Raw genomic sequence first — 22,500 nt, 5'->3', positions numbered from 1 at the left:
ATTAAATAAATTGCAAGTGGAACAAAAATATTAAAAATGGCTTAGTCAAAAATGGCAATCCAAATGAGATATGAATTCAAGATAAAACAAACTGTAGAGATTCCAAAGACATCTACAAGAAAAGGTTCATTGGTCAAATCCACAGGCAGTCAGAAACTGCTTTCGCTGAGCATGTAAGAAAATAAAGAAAACAATTTGAAAAAATTTCATTCTGTGGCGACATTAAAAGAAAGTCCAAATTGTTGCCTGGAAAAGCCGCTCATCTTAGCAAAATTTAGACATGTGGTGAGAGACCCCTCGAGTTGAGAAAATTAAGTCCCACCCAAATGTACTATGGCAACATGTTTCGTCTGCCAACAACCAAGCTGACCAGAGCGCTTATGGATACATAGGGCGGTGAAACGGGCAGTCCGCTCTTGGTCCAATGTGTGATGCGGAGAAGGACTGGCACGAGCGCTCCTTCCGCGCTTCCGGTGTACTTAATGGCTGTCAAAAATATCCTCTCGACGAACCGGAAATCAAGTTTTCTTTCTTTATTTTTGGGTCACCAATAGTGTATTATTTAAAGGCCTTTTTGATATTTTTGAATCAACTCAATACTATTTTGTCTGTTGGAATATCACTCAAGCATTTTCGTCGGAAGCTGCTTAAATTTGAGTGAAGTAAGACAGTGTCGAATGCAGGTATGTCCCGCTTGTCGTGACCAAGCCGTGTTCCGTTGCTTCTTTTAGGAGTACTCCACATTACTCCACTCTACATTTTACATATGTTTAAGATCGACAGCTTTTACATAACATAGTAAAAAACCAGATGGATATATTTGGATATAGCAGCGTTTCAGAACTTCAAACTTGCTCACTTAAAATAGCTCACGACGAATCGCCTGCCGCAGTCAATTTTACCGACAATAAAAATTTTTTAAGATTTCACCCGCTTGGGAAAATCAACAAACAACAAATACAGTTTAATCAGGGCGCTTGTAAGTTCATCTTGATAATTTAAAAAAAATACGAGTAAGGCTTGCTGTTAACACTCTGTCCGAAAAAGTTTGCAAAGACATGGCTTTGCATGAAAACAACACCACAGAAAAGACACAGGAATTTATGAAAATGTGAAATGCTTTGGAATGTCTTCAAAGATAACAGTCCACTACAGTCAATAGGAACTTTAAGATAGTACACGATGGTAGACTGGGACGGTTAGATGAGTGTCATGTCACGCAAAGTCCCCGTGACATTTGACCATCGTGCTTCTAGGATGGTATGTTTTCGCCGGGTTTCTCGTCGTGGAATCTACGGTGAAAACAGTAGGAATTCATCCATACTTATTAGCACTATTTTAGTCATTTCCTTTATTAAGCATTGAAAACTGATCACCCAATGGGTTAAATGTGCATTTGGTTGTGTTTGTCTTGATTTATCCATCGCTGAAATGAAAAAATCTAGCGAAAATTCTGAGTTCGTTCAGACATCACTCGGCCACATCGCGGCTCAAACCAAAATTTGCTTGTTCTCAATGTAGCATTATCCAAAATCCACCATGACACAGGAGGAAAGCAGAAAAGAAAGGTAAAAGCGATAATTGTAGCCGCATTTTTTGTTTATGAACCAATTACCCTTAGCGGATTTACACTCGCTAGAATCCAAGGAATCTAAACAAAATGGTTCAAATATTTCCCAGAAAGGATAAAGAGGGATTCACTGATTCGTATTCATGGTATAAAATAAGAAATTCCTCCTCGCTAATTGAACCTTCTGCAAAAGAAATTACAAGAGAACTTCTCGCCTCTTCAAAAGACATGTTTGTTCCACCGTCCTACGGTCGTGTTGGCCGAATCTTAAGGACGTTCGCGCGAAAATTTTTCAACATTGATTTTTTTCTGAAACTTTTACCACTGTAAGATAATGAGTTACTTATGTCAGAAATGTAAAAAAAATGGGGGGTCACCGACTTCGTTTTGGAGAGAACATGCCCGGAAAAACACCCAAAATGTGACATAATCGGGCTTCGTTAGCGAATAAGGCCAGTGTCTGTAAACAGGGGCGGATCTGGGATAAATAATGATCGATTTTCAAAACAACGAAAAAGTTTCTAGGGGGGTCCGGGGGCATGCTCCCCAGGCAATGTTTTGGATGTTAACTTTCGAAAGTCTCCTTCCCCGTGTTTTTGACCGCTTTCCGTAAAACGGTGGAAACCGGTATAGATCCGCCCCTGGTAAACCCAAATATATTGCAATTAAATCTTTGAAGTGAAATCTTCTCTGCCAAATATTGTTTAAGTGGACTTATTAAGTGAATTTAGTCAGCTGGTGAGGTCCCTTAAAGATCAAGTTCGCATTTAGCAACCACAGTTTCACGCGCCTTGCAGCCGCAAGATGGCAGGATTTGATGTCCCGTGAGCAGAAATCTTGAAATTTTTTTAACTTCCCACATTGATTTTTTGTTCATTTTTGGACAACGTGGAGATAATAGTAAATAAAATCCGTTTGTGAAAAGAAAAATAGGGGTCACAGAACGTCCAAGAGCGTTAAATCCAGGCAAAGCTATAGCAATGGCCTTTTTGCCCTATCATTTCTCAATTTATTACTTAGCGCGCGCGCTCGTGTATGACGTGGCGTGTGCATTTGCGTGCGCAGTAAGGATGCGCAGAAACAATTGGCGCGAACGTCCTTAAGTGAAGAATTTTCGCGCCTTTCTACCGTACTCGTCCAAAGTCTCCGGTATACGCATCCAACCATCCTAGCCTACCGTTGTCCACTATCTTAAATCCCCTACCAACTTAAACCAAGTACTTAATTACTTCAAAGCCTGGAAACAAGAGCTTCAACAAACATTCCACAAAAGGACAGATGACGGAGTCAGAACACTTCAAAACATGGCAAACAATGTTTGATCTCGAGGTAACTTAAAATGGATCACAGCAAAATAATGCAAAACTGATAAGTTCTTGTAAATACCATGTCCTTGCCCTCTTAGGTATAACTATGCAAAAAAGCCATACTATTCCACGGCAACTCCTTCATATTTTGTACTAATTGAGGACAAAGCAAGTCATAATTGCAGTTCCTTGAAGAATATCCTGATTCCTCCCCTGAGGAAAAGCAATTTATAGCCTATCACTAATGCTACATCTTAAGACTCCCCATCCTCTCCCAAACCCCATACTGTCTTCTTTGCCTTTGTGCAGTTTGGTAACACAAAATGAAACAAAATAAACTAACCTGTGGCTCATCAATATGATCACATTTTGTTCCACTGTGTGAAACATAAATGAAATAATTAAAGGCATAAGCCCTGGAACATACCTTAAAAAGTAACAATGACTGTATTTATTGTTAGGCTTGACTAGCAACACCCCATAGAGAACTTAAAAATTATAGTATAAAAAGATGCCACTGCTTGACAAGTGTACTCCAATTTCAATTTCAATTTCAATTGCCAGTCCACTGTAAAATAATTGTACTATTTCACACTCAAGGATCAGCGACGTCTATTTTTGGGGGCTGAGGGCTTATTTAAAGAAAAGAAAAAAATGTGCGGCTGATCTAGCCCTTTTACTCAATTAATTAGTACATATCAATACAGTAACTCTCTGTTTCGTATTGTGTTCAAGGTGTCAGTAAAAGGCCTTAAAGGACATCTACATCTAGTGAGTACATATTCCAGCACTCGGCAAGGTCCCTTTTTGATTAGTGGCTGTTTCTGCTTAGGTGGCCTCATACACCACAAGCCTTTTTGGAGACATCACCGCCAAGCCAGCCACTTCTGCCGAAGAGAACAGCACAGCCACAACACCGGGGACTTCATCCCCTACTCTTCTTGAATAGCATGTGGGTCCTTAAACGTCCCACAGGGAACTTATGAACATAGGAGATATTTTTTTGGTGAGACAGGGCCTACGGTTTATAGTCCTTATCCAAGAAGACTTGAAAGTCTGACCATTTGCAGATGAAATTACAAAGGCAGCACTTTCTCCTCAGTTATTTTAAGATCCTTAGTGTTGATCCGGCCGGGGTTCTAACCCACGACCTCCCGCATGACAGCACGATGCTCAACCAACTGAGCCACCGGTGAGTGGTGGCTTATATAAACCCAGATGAGTTCAAAGCTGAATATGGAAACTTGTATGTAATTACCAAAAAACTTAATCAGGATATTGTTGGGGGGGGGGGGGGGGGTACTCCCTTATAAGGGCTTAATGGGGACGTGCAGCCAGCCGGGGTATGTTTTTCGGGATTTTTGTCTTGACCAGGGTATCGAATTTATCATTTTTTGTCTTAATCAGGGTATCGATTTATCAAATTTTGTCTTAAACTGGGTTACATGTCTTAAACAGGGTATCAAAAATCGGAATTATGTCTTAAAATGGGTAGGAAAATCAGCGATATTTGTCTTAAACAGGGTCAGGGTATGAGGGGCCGTGCCGCACCTCCCCACCCAGGGATATATCAAGTAGCCCCCCCGGGATGACAGCCTTCACTTACAGTTATAATGTGAATGGTCTTGCTGCCTTTCGATCATCAAGGCTTATCAAGAATAAGCAGACTAGTCACCAATGCAAATGAGGTACAGGAATGTTTCCATCTTGCTCAATCAAATGAGCATCGTCCAAGAAGAGATCAACATACTGATCTTGATTTAACTTGGACAGTTCATCTTTAATATAATATGGCTCCTTCTTGGGGCACCAGACACAAATGGTAACCTAACTATTGTTTAACCACTGTTTGCAAGACATTATATTTTGGTGCGATATTGTTTCTTGTTGCCATTATTTTATGTCATCTGTATTTTGTACACGAAGTAGAGGTTTTTGCCATACATTCAGACTCCCCTCAGAGGGTTTTTGATTCAAATGCTTAACCACTCTGCAAAATTCTAGTCTTATTGCCTCATAGAGCCTATTGTCCAAAAAATTACATTTATCACTCTTTTGTAAAGGTCAAAAATGAGGGCGATAGCATTTATGACTTTGTAATATCTGGTCTCATATTTCCAATTTACATTTATTTCATTAGATTATGCAAATTAAAAGAGTTGCAATGTCACACTGTGTACACAGTGTGGAAGGCAGGACTTATATTTTCAGATAATTAATGGTAATAGGTGACAATATTTAGCTCTATTTTCTATTTTGTCTTGAAAATAGCATGTTACCATTTCTGCTTGTGAGAGCTAACCATAAATACGCTTACCAAATTCTCTTGATGCTAACTGTACAACTCTTCATACTAACTAGTAAGCTAGGATGGTGTTGTCATTTAGCCTGAGGTGCACTCTGGTCAGCCTGTGTTCAGTAAGCTCTCAATAATGACAATAAAAAACAATTTACCAAAATCCTGTGCCAACAATATCTCTGAAAAAACTGATTTCTAAAGCCACAATTAAACTTTGCACAACTATTGTACTCACAGTAAGGCACATAATTAGCTCAACTATCATTCAACTACAGAAAATATTGTGGTAATCAGTGGCAGATCTAGACCTTGAGCTAAAGGTGGGGGGTTGCTTGCCATGCCGGCTTTTCCTCCTGTGGTAAGGTAGTTTTGAGGTAAATGCAAGCATTGTGATTGCATGGTTCTTTCTTGGTTGGGTTTTGCGATGCCGACCATTTCTTTGGAAGCGGTCATAAGCTGTGTAATTTTTGTTTTTGAAAAGCCACAAATTCAAGAAACAACCATGGCCCGAGTACCATATGATAAACTACTTTCTAACCAAGCTTGCACAAGCCATACTGAGGAATATTGCACCTTGGTCATTTTTGTATGGACCTTGCTGCTCTCCATCTTTAGTTCCACAATGTTCAACCAATATTCCCCAATATGGCCCCTCAGCTCGGTTAGTAAGACCTTAATATTTCCAAGTTGTTACTCGTATTTTGACTCGCCTTTTGGGTCCTTCAACACACAGCATGAGACGTAAAAATACTCACCTTTAACGAAATGAGTTCCTTTGCTTTGTTAACAGAATATAAACGAAATGTAAAAAAAAATCATGGCTTATAACCTTTTCCATGGAAATGGCTTGTATGGCAAAGGCGTTAACAAGAAAGCACCAATCAAAACACTTGGATTTACCCAAAGACCATAGGTCATAGGAGAGAACCAAACAAAACAAGACGGAAAAATTTAATATACAAAAATTTGGTTTTATCAACAGAGTTGATAATGTAAATTGGCCACCGTACAGAGATTCTAAAAGCTGACGTTTCGAGCGTTAGCCATTCGTCAGAGCGAATCGAGGGATTATGGGTTACGTGTAGTTTTTATAGTAGAGTAGGAGCTACGCTATTGGTGGTATGGCAACGTGAAAAATAGGAATATATTAGTTAAATGAAAAGCGTTCGTTAATACCGTGAGGATTAAGGGTGCCGATTTCAAAGATGAATTTTTGTTCCAGATTCTTGCGGCTTTCCGTAGTACCTAGATGTAGGGAAAGGCCGCAGATAGCCATGTGTTTTTTGGAGTGGTTAGGCAGATTAAAATGGCGAGCGACTGGCTTAGATGCATCCTTGTCATTCTTTTCAACATCGCGAAGGTGTTCGTGGAATCGGTCACCTAGTCGTCTACCTGTCTCACCAATGTATAATTTATTGCATAACGTACAAGTTATGCAATAAATGACATTTGCAGAGGTACATGTGAAACGATCGGTGATCTTAACAGATCGCTTAGGTCCCGATATCTTGCTAGTGTTAACAATGAAAAGACAAGTTTTGCATCGTGAGCGCGCGCATTTGAAAGTGCCGGGTTGCTCGTTAGTTTAGAGCGCGCTTCTAATGAAATAAGTGGAGGTTGCGAAAAGATTCTACCAGTCTCGGGATCATTTTGGAGTAATTTAAAATTACTAAGAATGATGATTTTGACTGCGTGATTATGAGGATGGAAAGTGAGGGTGAATGGAATTCTGTCATTCTTATCTTTTTGTGACGTTTGTAGTGATGACTGTCGATCCAATTGTTGGGCGCGATGATGGCCCGCTTTGACCACAGAGACAGGATAGCCACGTTTTTCGAAGAACTGGCACATCTCCTCTGATTTGCTGGAAAAATCGGAGTCATCACTACATAGACGTCGAAGTCTAAGAAATTGAGAATAAGGAATGGAGTTCTTGACATGTGATGGATGTGACGATGAATACAACAAATAACTGTGTGAATCGGTAGGTTTGTAGTGCACACTAGTACATAGCGCGTTGCCTCTAATAGAAACTTTGATATCTAGGAAAGCCAATGAAGTCTCCGAAATTTCCCAGGTATATTTAAGAGCCGGATGAAAAGAGTTGACGGAGGTTATAAATTGATCGAGTTCTTCTCTGCTGGATGAAATAGCGCCGATGCAGTCGTCGATGTAGCGGCCGTAGAGTTCAGGTTTGGGGCCGTTGTACTCATTAAAAAATTGGTGTTCAACATATCCTACAAAAAGATTGGCATAGCTAGGTCCCATTCTTGTGCCCATCGCTACACCATTAATTTGTTTGTAATAGTTGCCGGCGAATGAAAAACAGTTAAGCGTTAAAACTAGTTCGGCAAGGCGGAGGAGCGTTTCCGAGCTAGGTTCTTTGACAGTGCGTTGATCGAAAAAGTGCTTAAGTGCTTGAAGACCTTCGCTATTAGGAATGACTGTGTATAGAGATGTAATGTCCATGGTGAAAATAAGTTTGTCTTGGCCGGAGAAATTGAAATCGCAGAAAATTTGTAGTGCGTGTGTACTGTCTTTAATGTATGATGGCAAAGATTTGACGATAGGCATCATAATCCTGTCTAAGTAGCTAGAAATGACTTCGGTGGGGCAACTACAGGCAGAAACGATAGGGCGACCTGGGTTGTTGGGTTTGTGAATTTTAGGCAAGAAGTAAATGCACGAATGTTTGTTACATTAGCATCAGCTACAGTATGTGTCTGGAACATCTGAAGAATTTTTTTGCTCGTTCAAATCAAAAAAGTCGTCTGTGATGTCCTGTAAAAACAATTCTTCGAATCCTTCGAGTGAGTCGCCGATCTCAACACTTGCCACCATTTTGAAAAGGCTCTTTAGTAGACCCCAGTCTTCTGCATCACACCTTTTTGCTCGGACCTTCTCGTTTCACCGCCCAGTCTCTTTCCGCCCTGATGCTGACCATGGGAGCCATGGTGGCAGTGTGACTGATGCACAGCTATGGTGGGAAGGTCCCATTTGGCTCTGTTAAGTGGCCTCCCAATAATTATCATTAGAGAAGCTAGTGCCGAGAGTATGGCGGAATGCAAGGTTTGACAAGAACTAGCTGCTGTTGCAGTAGAAGAGAAGGATGATCTGAACTCGCTCCTTGAGAGGTTCAAAGTGCATAAGGTTCTGAGGATTGGTGCATGGATCCAGCGATTCCTATGGAACACTCAAAACCCCCAAAACAAGATCAAAGGACTACTAGAAACAGCAGAATTAACAGCAGTTGAGGAGTTCCTGGTCCAAAAAGCACAACAGCAAGGAATGAAAAATGTTAAATTCGAGTAAGACCAAGAGCAACTAAACCTGCAACAGTCACATGATGGTGTGTTAGAATCAAGGTTGTCTTTCAGCTTATTAATTTTTTTTTGATCCTCAGAAACAGATCTAGCATTCGCACTTGATATCATTTCATTTTAAGTGAAACCATGCTGTCATGCTGATCAGGGTGCATGTTTCTTCAGTCACTCTACTGCAAAGACATCACTGCAAAGACATCACAGCACTGGTGCTTTGGCCCAGAGAAACTACTGCCACAAACTGTACCGCCTTAAAAAAGTGACAGAAGTTTGATTCTTCAACACCTGGTTGATCTCAAATATTCCAACATCTCTGCTGTGCAATTACATATGTAGCTGTCTGCCATGATGTAAAAGGAAAGGAGGGCTCCTGACTGTTTACTATCTCTTCCTCCCCTTCCCAATTCCTGTATGTATGACTCGATGTCATTTGGTGGTCTGTAGTTTATGACACGATGAGGGCCCTTCATAATTACCCCTAAATCTGGGAAACTCGTGGCAATGACCACTCTGACTTTCCCACTGGAATCTTTCAAAGAGGCAAGGGTAATTTCTTGGACATTACGAGAAGTACATATGTACCACTGTGGTACATGGCAACCATTATATTAACAGAGGTTTTAGGAGCTCCAGGTGGATAGTATGATTTATTGCCAAAACTTTGCATGAAGAAGTGGTAGATTTCACTGCACCTTCGAAAGGTAGATAGATAGATAGATAGATAGATAGATAGATAGATAGATAGATAGATAGATAGATATCTATAGATAGATAGATAGATAGATAGATAGATGATAGATAGATAGATAGATAGATAGATAGATAGATAGATAGATAGATAGATAGATAGATACTGTAACTTTATTGAAAAATCATATGGCAGCCTACTAAAGGCTGAATTGTACAAAATTCAAAATTCAAAATTTATAATATTAAAACCATAAAATGTATTTAATGTATTTATAATAAGGAATCTAAGGAATCTAATTCCTACTCATTGTAGGAAAAAAAGGAGGAACTAGAATGTTTAGTGTGCGTTTTATATGCAACAAAACCAGGTTTTCTCAGGTTGTATGGACATTTGTTCTTAGCTGGTAGAAAATGACGAAGTTTGTGTTAAGGTTCAGAAACTACCTGGTTAAATAACTTTTGACAGTGATCATTACATCTAACCTTCAATATTTCTAACTTAAGCGATTGTAATAAATCATGATAAGAAAGTGTGGGAGATATTATAGAAAGAGCACGTTTTTGAACCCGCTATATGTCATTACATAGGTAATCTGGAAGAGCATTATGATACAGAGGGGCACAATATTCTAATACAGGCCTAATACAAGTAGTATAAAAGCTGAAAATATCACTTGTAGGAACCTTAGCACATTTAAGTAAAGTCAAAAAATACATCCGCTTATTAGCTTTCTTAATTAATTCAGAAACATGACAGTTCCATTTAAGTGTATTGCTTATCGCTACACCTAACACTTTGACGCTATCTACTTGTTCAAGTTCTTTAGAGTTCACATTGAGCGCGTCAAATTGTTCCTTCAATCTTTTGAAATCAATTCGCAGCTGTTTACACTTGTCAGCATTAAGTTGAAGCTTGTTGGTGTTGGACCAATCCTCCACAGCTGAGAGAGTCTCCTGCATGGCACGTTGGCCTCCCCTAGGAACCACCTCAGCGAGCATGGTGTCATCAACGTATTTCCATGCATCAGATCCAGAAGGGCGGAGATTGTTAATCATCAGAACGAAGAGCCAAGGGCCAAGTTTTGTTCCTTGAGGCACCCCAGATGGTACGGCGCCCCATTCTGAGAAACAATCATTGGATAACTTTACTCGTTGGCACCGACCCATGAGGAAATCACAAACCCAACGAGCAATCCTGCGAGGTATGCCAGCTCAAGAATCTTGGTAGCTAAAATACTATGATCCACAAGGTCAAACACCTTTCTGTAGTCCAGGAGCACAACACGAACCGCTGAACCTGATCCATCCGTGGCTTGCGCCCAAGTTTGAATCATTGAAATAAGAGCATGAAGAGTTGACGTCTTTGGAATGGTGCCATATTGGTTAGGATCGATCACCTCCAAAACTGCAGGGCCGATGTATTTGTTTACAACAAAGTCCTCAGCTAACTTCGACAACACAGGAGTTAGTGAGATGGGTCGTATGTGCTTGTTAATAACAGTAACAGATTTCACTTTCATCAGCGGTGAGACGTCAGCATCTTTCCAAGGCCGAGGTAGCTTCTGTTCAGCAAATGACGAGTTCAGGATGTCACACACCAGGGAAGCTAGGAATCAGCAAACTCTCAAAGGAGCCAGTTATTTATTCCGTCCGGGCCACCGGCCTTTCTTGGGTTTAAACCCAAAAGAGCATTACAAACCTCTGAGGAGTTGACCGTAAAGACCACAGAGTCGCCATAGCTGGTGGAAGACATGCAAGCGGGCTATAAGCCTGCATGGGCTCCAAAAGAGCAGTGTTGATCAAATTTGCAATGTGAAGTTAGAAGAGTCTGCGATCCCATCCAGGTTTAGTTGAGAACGTATGTCATCACTACCAGTGGTGGGTGCCATCCTCGCAATTATCTTAACTTCTTTCCACCACTGGCTGGGTTTGGTGGTCCTAAGGTTGGCGACTTTGTTATTATAGTATTTGCTGCAACACAACTTACGCCCACGATTAGTGATGTTATGAAGGAGCCTATAACGTTCAATGTTTCCTTGCGCAAATGCCTTTTGACGCGACTTTATCAGAGCCTTGAATTCAGCAGTCACCCGAGGAGCATCATTCACGTGAATTTTAAAAGTCCTGAGAGGCATGATGGTGTCTAAGCCAATCTTTATGAGGTCTTGGAAAAGTTGCAACTTACTTTCGCAATTGGTAGCGGAGTCAAGAACAGACCAATCTATGGATCCCAGATACACGCCAAGCTCACATTTTTATGGCTAGAGCGAGTGTCCCTACAAGTGATAAAATGACGACTGCTGGTAGTGCGCTTGCTCTTCGATTTAGGTTCCAATAAGACCACAGAATGATCAGAAAGACCAAATGGAGGAAAGATCTGTAAAAATTCTTTGCTGAACTGGGGCATGTTGGTAATAATTAGATCCAGTGTGCGGTCACCTCTTAACTTGAACTGCATTAGTATTCAACTAATGTTAAGCTGACTAAAGTTGCCAGTTAGAAGGATTCCGCACCCTGGATAAAGCCCTTCGATGGTCGTAAGTGAAGAAAGGAGGTACACTGTAGTAGATCATAGTTGCATCACTGTCTCCGTTAGGGTATAACGTGTGATAAACAGTTCCAGCGACAATGCAGGGGAATCCTCTTGGCAGTCGCGCAGGTCTAAGATGAACCCATAGCACCAGCTCCAACTCGGGATGATATGAATCATTGAGGGTCTTAAACTTGATAGTATTGTTAATATAAAGACCAACTCCTCCATGCATGCCAGATTTGCGGTTCTTTAAGCACAAGTTGTAACCGGGAAGGTGAAGATAATGTTCAGGTGCGGTGTCGTCATACACCCAGGTTTCAGTCATTGATATAATGTGCAAAGCACCCGAGTTCATCAATCTTTGGGCTAAGAGACATCATATTCGCCAGTGCGACAGAGGGACAGAATTCCCTACGATTCTGAGACTCTGGAACAGGAGCGTGACCGATTGGAATGAGATGGCATGACGAATGCAGTGACTGTGACGAGCTAGAAATGCAAATGTCTCCTTGGTTGTGCGGTTGGAATATTTAATGAGGCAGCATGGTTTCTCAACTTTAACGCTCTTCCAGCGCGGCAACCACGAAAGGGCCGCAAAATTCCGCAATCTTTAAGTTGTTTGAAGACAAATTTCTCAATAGGTTGACGTTTGAAAGATATTCTGAGATGCCCAAGCTCACTAGGCCAATATTTGTATCGTACTCTACCAGCATTTGCCTCAGTGATTATGCTATGCGGGAAACTTGAAATAACTAACAGCAAATTTCAAGGGTCAAACGGGCGAACCAAACGTTGAAAAATCAGTTGGTAGCATGTCCCAATCCTTAATGATACAGCCACTTCATAACATACCACAGCAACAATATTATGTCAATACAAATCAAGGGAGAACATTCCCCAGTACTTGTCATCTCCAACAAACGATTCCGGGCTTCCATAGAGCAGGCCAACTTGAAGGGTCCCAAGTTAATAATTCTCTTATCAGATTCATCACTCTCTCCAACAAAGGCAGCTTTCAACCCAAGTGTCCTTACATAGCTGACTTTTTCAGGACTTCATAATGGAATTTTAGGGGCAAACAACAACGCCAATGGGAAAAAGAAGTAAAAGACTTGGCCACCGATTGACCAGATTTAGGAATGAATGGACAAATACATGTGTATGATGAGAAAGTGTTAGCATGAACTTTCGTCCTTAAGCTGACCGTAACTATTATCTTCGCTTCGAACCAGCCAGACAAACATGGCGAGCAAACTGGTGTTCTTGTTGTTTTTCAAGTATTAAAGAACACACCAAATGGTGTTTTGGCTTGGCTGTTTGCTGATTGGGCAGAAAAATACAAAAGGATTTATGCCCAATCTGGATCCAGGATTTGCTCGGTCGATTGGAACTGGTCCATATGGAGTTTGTTTGTTGCCAGGGGCTCTTATTTTTCCTTGGTACTTTTGCTCATCGCATTTTTTCTCGCCTGCTCCGATTTTGTCCTCATCCTCAATATGTGCCCCTGGGTCTCCAAGGATAATACACGGAGGGTAATTGTTACAATTATCATCTCCCACAAGAGTTTCTAAATTAGTTTTCCTAATCTTGTCTTCGAACGCACTAAGCGAAATAACGTTCTTAATACCAATCGTGAGTCACGACCTTCCATAATTGCCTTTCAAATTTAGAAATGAAAGAATGCCACTATCTAGAAGACCTTTTGCCCACATCTAATTTGGATTCGTTTTTTATGATTGTTTGAAATTTGTATGAGTGAGTCCAAAGGTTTCTTTTCTGCATGTTACAACCTGTACTTGTATGTCTTTCTGACCATGGGTTGCAATACTTTAAGCCTTTCACCAGTTATATGTGAGATCTCTCTTGGAAATAAAGCAAAATAAAAAGTAATGCAATTAATTGGAACTTTTTTTTGATTCCACCTGATGTCACGACAGCCATGTTGGTGGAAAGAATATAAGCGAAAAAGTCTTTTGGGAATTTGACTCTACTATTATGCAAAACTTAAGCTACATTAATTTTTTCTGTTGTTTTGGCACCAACATGGCCGTGTTATCATGTGAGTGCAATCAAACAATAGTCCATTTTACAGTTGTGTGCTTGGTTACCTGGTCTATGAATGAAAGTGAGGCTGGAGTTAACCTTGTTTTGATACAAACCTTACTACTTTTCTCGTGTAAATTCTTACTAACTAGCATGGCAACAACATTAACATAAGAAAAGGAGGGAGGTCTGTATCATAACAAGGTCAACACCAGCTTCACTTTCATTTGAAGGCTAGGTAACTAAGCACACAACTTTAAATAGGAAATACCATAATACTCTTTGTTTGTTTGTTTGTCTCCCCAAATTTTGCATTAAGCATTGTTACCAGTTTCTCTTGGGACTTACAATGGTGCCAAGAGAAAACAAAAACCATGCTTATGCAAAATTTGAGGGGACAAACAAAGAGTATTATGATATTTTCCGACGTGGCCTATTGAGGGTGAATGACTGTTTCCAATAAGTGCAATTAAAAGGCACAAATTATGCTTTCTCGTTCCCAAACCAAGACGGCGCGAAAACCCATTGAAACGTCAATTCAGCATTTAACCCTAAGAAACTACAAACAGTGACATTCTTTTGCCACGTTTCCAAAGGCTGTTTTTGTTGGAATCTAGTTGTTGTCAGCCTCTAAAACTGGTCCGAACAGGCCGCCCAGACGACCAATGTGAATAAACAGCTGTGCAAAGAATAACTCATTGAAAAAAAAAAAAGAATAACTCATGGACAAACTCACCCAGCCATTCCAGTCGCCCTTGATTATTTTTTCTTCGTCTGATTTCTTTTTGAAAGCTTTACTCTGCATTAAGACATGTTCAGATGTGTTTTTGTCCGCCATTTTTTAAACTTAGTCCCCCAGCTTCCAAGATCTTCAAATGCGGCAAACTTGTTGCCAGGGAAACTACGCCAAGAAAGAAACGCAAAATGTCGGACTTCGAAGATGAAGAGGGAGTTGATGAACCAGTATTAGATGACGAAAACGAAGACGAGACACAGGATGAGGAAGAAGTTAGTTAAATAAGAATCTTACGCCTTATTTTTGTTCTCTAACATGAGCATTATCTTCCGAAATAAGCTTACTGGGAGCGATTCTCCGACCAGTGCAATATGTTGATTCGTTATTTTTTTTCTCTTACAATTTGGCTATTTAGAAACCACCAGAGAATCCCCTGTCAGAAGAAATACTGGCTGACAGTCTTGCCTTATTATGTAAAACTGGAGATGGGCTTGCACATGCATATGTTCGCCTAGACATTCACGAAAAGTAAGCAAAACAAAATTAATACCATAAATAACGGAGTAAGTACTCCGTAAGCTGGATAATTTCCTCATATAAGTGCACAGTCAGGCCCCAGTTGTTGAAACGATGGATAGCTCTATCCGCCAGATAAATCACTATCCAGTGTAATGCGCCGATCAACTCGAAACTTCAACATCCCCCCCCCACCCCCGGGCAAAGCCCGGGCAGCCCATTTGAACTTTTGAAGATCGGATCGTTCAAATTCCCGCCTCCTCGGGCCAAAATGGTGTTCAAATGCCTTACCCTATGGACGGATTTGTCTGTCATACCCTACTAAAGAACAATCGTCTTCGGCTCCTGTGGTCTAAATAAAGCTTGTGCATAAACATGCTAACACAATGTTTCCTGACCCTTATATGATGATGCCGTTTTTACCAGACTATTTTTTCCTCGCTTGCCCCTAGTGTACTCTACTCTCCTCACCCTTGCAATCAAGGCTTGTCCAGTAGTCAAAAGCTCATTGTTTAGGTCAAAGTACTTTCACTTTTACAATGTTAAAGAGGTTGCCAAAGCTTCCAGTAATTTTCCACAACATCACACGATTCTCACCTGTTTCACCTTTAATATGTAAACCCCCCATACCATTAGTCATCCACATTTCAGCTTTGCTTTTCAAGCAAGTGCCTTGAGTTGCACTCTTTAAGATTGCATTTTTCCCATCCTCCCAGCCTACTGGAAGCCTTGTCTTCTTAATTTAATTGCTATGGCTGTGCTTTGTCATGCAAAATGTTTACCTTCTGCTATTCTCATCTATTTTATCTTAGTTTGGTTATTTTGTCTCATGGTTTGTTATGTACATTACTCCGCATGTTACCACCGTTAACTAAAAAAAACAGTTGGTGTGTCCTTTTACATTTCTTACTTACTTATTGATGGCAGGGAAGTGCATCCTGGGCTGGACTTTACCCCACAGTAGGTGGGACACTGAGCCCTCCTTGGCAATAGGTCCGGATTGCTTACTCCAAGATGGTACAACTCACCATCTATCCTATTCTCCTTCGAGAAGGGCACCCCTCTTCTGGTCCACCCTATGTTACATTCTAATGAGGGGGTTGCCTCTAGAGACAATTGCTACTCTAAGGGGTCCTCCTAGGGACACTGCTACCCTAGGGGGCATAGGCTCTGCCTTCCCTGCCACCCAAATTTTGCCAAAAGACAGTGATTAACATAAAAAATAAATAGATAAAAGGAGAATTTGTTTTCCTCCTTTTCTAGTTTCACAAGCCTTGCAAAGGGTGGGGGGAGGAAATTATAAAATCATCATTTAACCCTCAGTTGCCATGATGCCCCTCTCCTGGGCATGCATACATCCCCTGGGGCTGTCCCCCTTTTTATGTCAGTGACCCTTAGGGACTCATTAACACAATTTTAATTTTGAAACTATTAAAAGTGACTTGAAAATTGAATTAATTAAGTCGGACAGTGTCAATAAGTAAGTAATATTAAGCTGCTCTAACACTGAAACACGGCAAAGGTTGTTTTGATCGAGGGAACTGTATACTTATCAACAACAGAGTGTTTATGACTGCATGTATTTTAAATTGTTCAGTGTCGGTTGATTACCTCTAACAGAAACTTACAGCATTCAGAGCTTTAACAATGAAATGGAGGGTGTGAAAACGTACCATATTGTATTCACTCTATAGTATGACAAAGACAAATTACGCAGCAAAAATTCCTTTGCAGACAACTTTTGAAGATCTTTTTCATGAGCCAATTGCTCGCAAATGCTATATCTCTTCCTTTAAACTGTTCCGGAAAAAAAAAAATCTTGACACTTCTGGTTCAATTTTCTCCACCCCACGCAGGCAAAGGTCAAATTCCCCACTCCCCGGGCACAGAAGATAGTCAAATGCCTGGGCTTTGCCTGGGAAGGGGGGGGGGGGGGGGGAATGTTGAAGTTTCGATTTGATTGGCGCATTAAATAGCGAAACCAATTGCGTTAACCAATGGATAGTGATTTATCCGGTGGATAGCGTTATTCTCCTTTTGAACAACTGGGTGGCCCAGGTGAGCAATTTCATTTAGCATAAACAATAACAATAAAAGAAATGAGTCTGCATAAATTGAAAGACATAAGCCAGGTGACATTAGGCAAACAACTGGCTGTTGTCCAGCGTCCTGCCATTACTGTTGTTTTTTTATTTTTATTGTAAAATGTATTTGTTGACCTGTGTAGTTTTCACTGTGTACACAGGAAATTCTCCAGCTTGAACCCGTTCAAAGTACATGGACATACAATTCGGCCCTTGAAATACTATGGGAGTTAATTGAAGGATTATACATTTTAATGTATGGTCCAGAGGAAAACAGTTAATGATGTTTTTCCGGGAGTCCTAGGCCCAGTTGTTCAAAAGCCGATTAATGCTAATCCCAGATTAAAAATTAACCAAGGAGTTTTTTTCTCTACTCCCAAATGCTGTTCAATGCTGATATTCAAAAAAATTTTACATTGGTAGAAGTCGAACTTGAAAAACAAAAACAAGCGAAAGAAACTTTAACCAAAAAGTTGAAAACATGGAACAAAAGTTTACGCTAATCCTGGATTAAGTTAATCAGCTTTTGAACAACCGGGCCCTGATGTGTCCCGAGATGAAAACAAAACTAACTAGTTTCCCAAGGGACCAGACATTGAGGCCTTTGTTATATATTTAGACTTTTCCTTCAACAATGTCAGCAAAACATCCTGAGCTGGTATTTTTATTATTATTATTATTTTTTTTACAACTTTAATTACAACTTTTATATTACAATTTTTATGTGTGTACTTATTACAATATTGTGTGTCCTTACTATGTTACTTACAAAGTTGATAGTAAATAAATTACTTACAAGGAGTTTCCATTGTTAATTACTTATCGTCACTTAAAAACAATTCATATGCTTTCCATTTGTTACAGAAAGAACTAATTCTATTAGATTCCAATGCAATGTATTTTTCAGTTTCATATTTATTTTCGAGAATTCTCTTAAAATGACTACACAACGGTTTAATATTTTTGTGCCTACAGCTCCATAAATAGCTCTTACCTAAAATTATTACATAATTGACTAGATCCATCTCCTCCTTCAGGATTCCTATAATAACATCACATAGTAAGAGACATCTACAACTACATGTGTACATGTACTAATATTCATCAAAATGTCCACAATAACATCCATCCAAAAAGAGTACGAAAAGGGACAAGTAAATAAAGCATGGTTTCTAGTTTCTTTGGTATCTTGGCAAAAAGAACAGTTAAGACTTGAAATGTAGCCTATTTTATAAAGGACTTCATTGGTAGAAAGAATAGAGTTCAGTACTTTATATTGAAAAGATCTTAAGTATGGTTGACTAGAAACTCTAATGGGCAATAAAAAGGCTTCTGAAATACAATTATCTTCCAAACAAAATTCTTCCCCTATCTTGGCCCATTTCTTTGGCTTTCTACACTTAAACTTTATTAAGAGGCTATAATAATCACGACATTTAAAGTTTTCCCGATCGATCAAGAACAACAGCAAAAGTAAGTGGATGTGCACATAACTTCGATGGCACTGCTTGTCTCAATCCAGTCCACGTCCCTAACCCTACAAAAGTGTTAAAAGAGTCAATGTTTGTCTTATCATAAAGTAGATCTTTGGTATACTTAACACCTTTTGATAAATGACGTTTATACAACACACTTTTGCCTTCAATCTTAATTTCTCTGTTGTTCCATATAATATATTTATATTCGCCATCGCAATCAACGAGATCTCATAATTCTGACCACCATAATAGAAGCTCATAATAAAACTCAGGTAAAATATTTAAGTTATCAACAGCATAGTAAGTACTGTTGCAATCAAAAGTGAATAACCTCCCATAACTACTTAGGAGGTAATTGAGATAAAGTTTCCAAAAACTGCTGCATCCTTCATCCGTTATTCTTTTTAAACAACTTAACCTTAGGGCTCCGACTATGTTTTCATAATCAACCATGTTGACACCACAAGAATCATAGAACGCATAGGTAGAGCGTCTAGTGACCTTATCTTTCCCATTCCATAGGAAGTGAAATACTAATCTGTTAAATTCTTTTATAATTTCAAGAGTAGTAGTCAAAACAGGGCTAGGGTAAATCATTTTTGAAAGCAAGAATGCCTTGATAATTGTTACTTTACCATGGATATACAGCCGTCTAACTTTCCAAATATTAATTACATTTTCGATTTTCTTTAGTCTGTTTAAAATTCTTTTCAACTAAAAGCTTAATGTCATACGTTATATGATTTCCTAAAAATTTAATGCAGGTTTGCCATTTCACTCCCAGCGGTTGATCTCGGCAACTCCTAAGAGAACCAATCCACATTGCTTCAGTCTTTTTGACATTCAGTTTTAAACCAGAGGCCTTCTCAAACTTTTCAAGTAAGCTAAAAAGGGCATTAGCGGAGTTTAAGTCCGATAAAATAAGTGTCGTATCGTCAGCAAACTGTAACAGTTTAGTCCTGAGCTGGTATTACAACCGCGGAATTGTATCCCGGTCGGGATACATTTAAATTTAGTCGGGCATGTGACCAGGAATCAAGCAATCACAGTGCTCATTTTGTTGAGTGAAAGTCTAGGTATATAACAATAGCTGTTGTCACATTACAGTATACATTGCATTCCACCATGAAGGCAATTACACTTGCATCCTGTGAATGTAATTATTTTGCTGTAAAGGATAGTTTTCCTCCATTTTTTTTCCCCAATGGTCCTGTTACATGTAAGATTGTCATGACAGTCGTAAAGTATATACCTCCCAGCTCAAATATATTTTCCAATTAGAGGAGAACTTGTCACTTGTCATGGATCAAAACTCACTTGGCTAAATCATCTCGGGGAACATTGAGGGTCTCGACTCGGGGAAACAAAACTCATTGTTCCCCGTGGGGCCAGTCATTAAGTGCTTATTGTTGACCTATAAAGGAGAAGAGCATATGTACTGAGAATTACATAAAAAGTGATTGATACATCATACATGTAATTGGTGCTTGTGCTTAACTTTTACACCTTATTTGAGGGAAAAAGCAAATGACACATATTGCTTTTCACTTTCTTGTTTTTCTTTTTATTTGGCAAAAGAAACAACATACAATTTATTGCCAAATTGTGTTCCATTGGTATTAAACTACAGTACATGTATTCTGTTGTTTTACAGGGAACTGACGGACATCAGCATACTCAGCTCTTTCATTCACTTAAGATATGTGGTAAGGGATTGTGTTCAAATGGAATGGGTGGGATTGTTTTTTAAGATGGTCTGTCATGTTTTTGCGAGAATTTCGATATACAATATACTTGTAATTGAACTGTTTTGTTGTTTTAGGACATAAGCATTAACAAGCTAAGAGATATTTCCCCTCTGAATTCATTGACTCATCTCCTTACTCTCAAAGCTGACAGAAATCTCTTGAACTCAGCTAAACTGGATGAGGTTAGTAGTAAAATACAGCTGAAACTAACACTTAATGTCCATTTGCAGAGTCTCTCAAACAATGAAGTAGAGTAAATTATGACAATTTATGATAATTTATTCCTTATTGTGTAATATAACTACATGTATTATGTTAACTGTTATGTGTAGCAGGTACCTGGTGTGACCATCTATCACTGTAATTAAGGCCACCTGCAACAAACTGGCCACATGACTGATAATGGGTGAACTTAATTTAATAAACCTTGGACTTTACAAGTTCCAGAAATGGAAAGATCGTGTTTTATGACCATTAATTTCATCACTCAAAAATTAATTTTGATGCTTTTGTAAATACATGCGTACAAACGAAAAGCGTTTGCCCTCCAGTGTAATTTTTCATAATGATGTGCCACAAACAGAGCGCAGATTCCTATTTTTACCATATGGGTCATAAACGTTTATCCATCGGAAAGAAACATGTTCAGCGATCAGCTGGTGTGTTGTAACATATTAAATAAGTTCTTGACATGTATTGGCCTTAAGTCATCAAATCAAACTGTATTAACATGTGCAGGTATTTAATTTAATTTTGTTCTTTGATTTTCGTTTTTCCTTTGAATGTTAAACAACGTGATTTCTAAAGTTGCAATCCTGTACATCGAGTAGACAGTTTTGACTAATTACGATGATTATATATTTCAACAGTTTCGTGTACTAAATAAGAAATTTTTTTACCACATATTTTTAACCCTGGTAAAGTAAAAGAGACTTTTTTTATCAAGCAAACATAGTGTTTGGTACATTCTTTTATGTTAGTGTATGTTCTGTAGAAGCAACTTCAGCTACTAAATAAATAAATGAAATCAAGTTTTTTTTTTAACATTAATGGCCGCTCGACATTGAAGTTGTCTTGTCGGTCACTAAAGCTCTTAGTTTCAGGTTGACTGTTTTTGTCAGAATTCATCTCCTGTGGGAGTATAACATGTCTGAGTTCTTTTGACCTTTTTGATACTTACATTGTAAGGTAAAAATTACTTAATTGTCAAAGGAATACGCTTTCGCCCAGTTGTGGGATCAAAATATAATGAAAACACTGCCCCAGTGTGAAATTGTTTGTCGAAGAGTGCCATGTCAACAGCCTGAACCAGGGTCTATTTCTCAACGATAATGGAAGCAGAGAAGAGAGACCTTGGGAAGGAAGTTGGTATTGGACATGCAATTGGATACTGGACGGTAGCGTTACGATGATGAGACCCCTAGTAATGAAAAGATCCAAAACACATTTGTCGTTGCCATCTTCCTCCATGAGATCATCCAAGACCATCAACCCTCCCATCTTGTCAAACCACATATCTAAATCATCTGTCTTGTGAATCCCCCTCGTGCAGGTTCACCCCCATGTCGACCTGGGGTTTCACCCGTCCTGCCAAGCTCCGTAAGAGTAATTATTGTTGAGGGGGTGTCGTGAAATAGTCATTGGGATCTTCCAATAGTTTGGTCAAAAAAATTATCTTTAGTTACCATACCCAAGGGACCCACCACCATGATGCTACTGCTCGAGTCTTGAACCATTTCCAAAGGTGGAAAAGAAACAGAGACATGCACACAAGTTTTTTTAAAATTATTTTTTCATACTTGTTTAATTTATCAACCTTCAAAGGGTACATGATTACTTTGTTCAAACTTGGTAAGATGTAAAGAATGCTAGCTCATCGCATTTAATTTGACATTTTAAGCATAAACCAACATGATGATCGTTCTTGACATAGTCGTGTGGACTGAACATGTCATCATCATCGTTTCATCATCATTTAAAATACAAATTACAATGATAATACTGTGCAACCAGCAGATAGGAGAGCTAACCGAGGCAGGTGGTGCTTTTATTAATCACACGTCATTATCAGTAACTCAAAAAGTTAAACAAAATAAAAAAGAAATAGAAGAATTTAGAAAGAGAGAAACAAAGAAAGAAAGAAGTGAACAATTACAATAAAATAATTTCTACA

General features: G+C 39.2%; 2 protein-coding genes across 2 annotated transcripts in view; one reads left to right on the top strand and one right to left on the bottom strand.

Moving 5' to 3' along the window:
* The window catches only part of LOC138052072 (DNA repair protein REV1-like), a 40,333-nt gene extending 25,162 nt beyond the window's left edge, over positions 1-15,171 (bottom strand). Inside the window, 2 exon segments of the mRNA XM_068898432.1 lie at positions 14,502-14,666; positions 15,052-15,171. Of these exon segments, the coding sequence (XP_068754533.1) occupies positions 14,502-14,603 (102 nt within the window). The 5' untranslated portion in view covers positions 14,604-14,666; positions 15,052-15,171.
* Positions 14,630-22,500, top strand: part of LOC138052075 (leucine-rich repeat-containing protein 23-like) — a 66,933-nt gene continuing 59,062 nt past the window's right edge. Inside the window, exons 1-4 of the mRNA XM_068898436.1 lie at positions 14,630-14,773; positions 14,917-15,029; positions 20,234-20,285; positions 20,402-20,509. Of these exons, the coding sequence (XP_068754537.1) occupies positions 14,690-14,773; positions 14,917-15,029; positions 20,234-20,285; positions 20,402-20,509 (357 nt within the window). The 5' untranslated portion in view covers positions 14,630-14,689. The remainder of the gene's footprint in view (positions 14,774-14,916; positions 15,030-20,233; positions 20,286-20,401; positions 20,510-22,500) is intronic.

Source organism: Montipora capricornis, chromosome 6, assembly GCF_036669925.1.
Source record: "Montipora capricornis isolate CH-2021 chromosome 6, ASM3666992v2, whole genome shotgun sequence".
Lineage (NCBI taxonomy): Eukaryota > Metazoa > Cnidaria > Anthozoa > Scleractinia > Acroporidae > Montipora > Montipora capricornis.
Note: the sequence above shows the minus strand (reverse complement) of the source record. Positions and strands in the feature narration are given on the sequence as shown.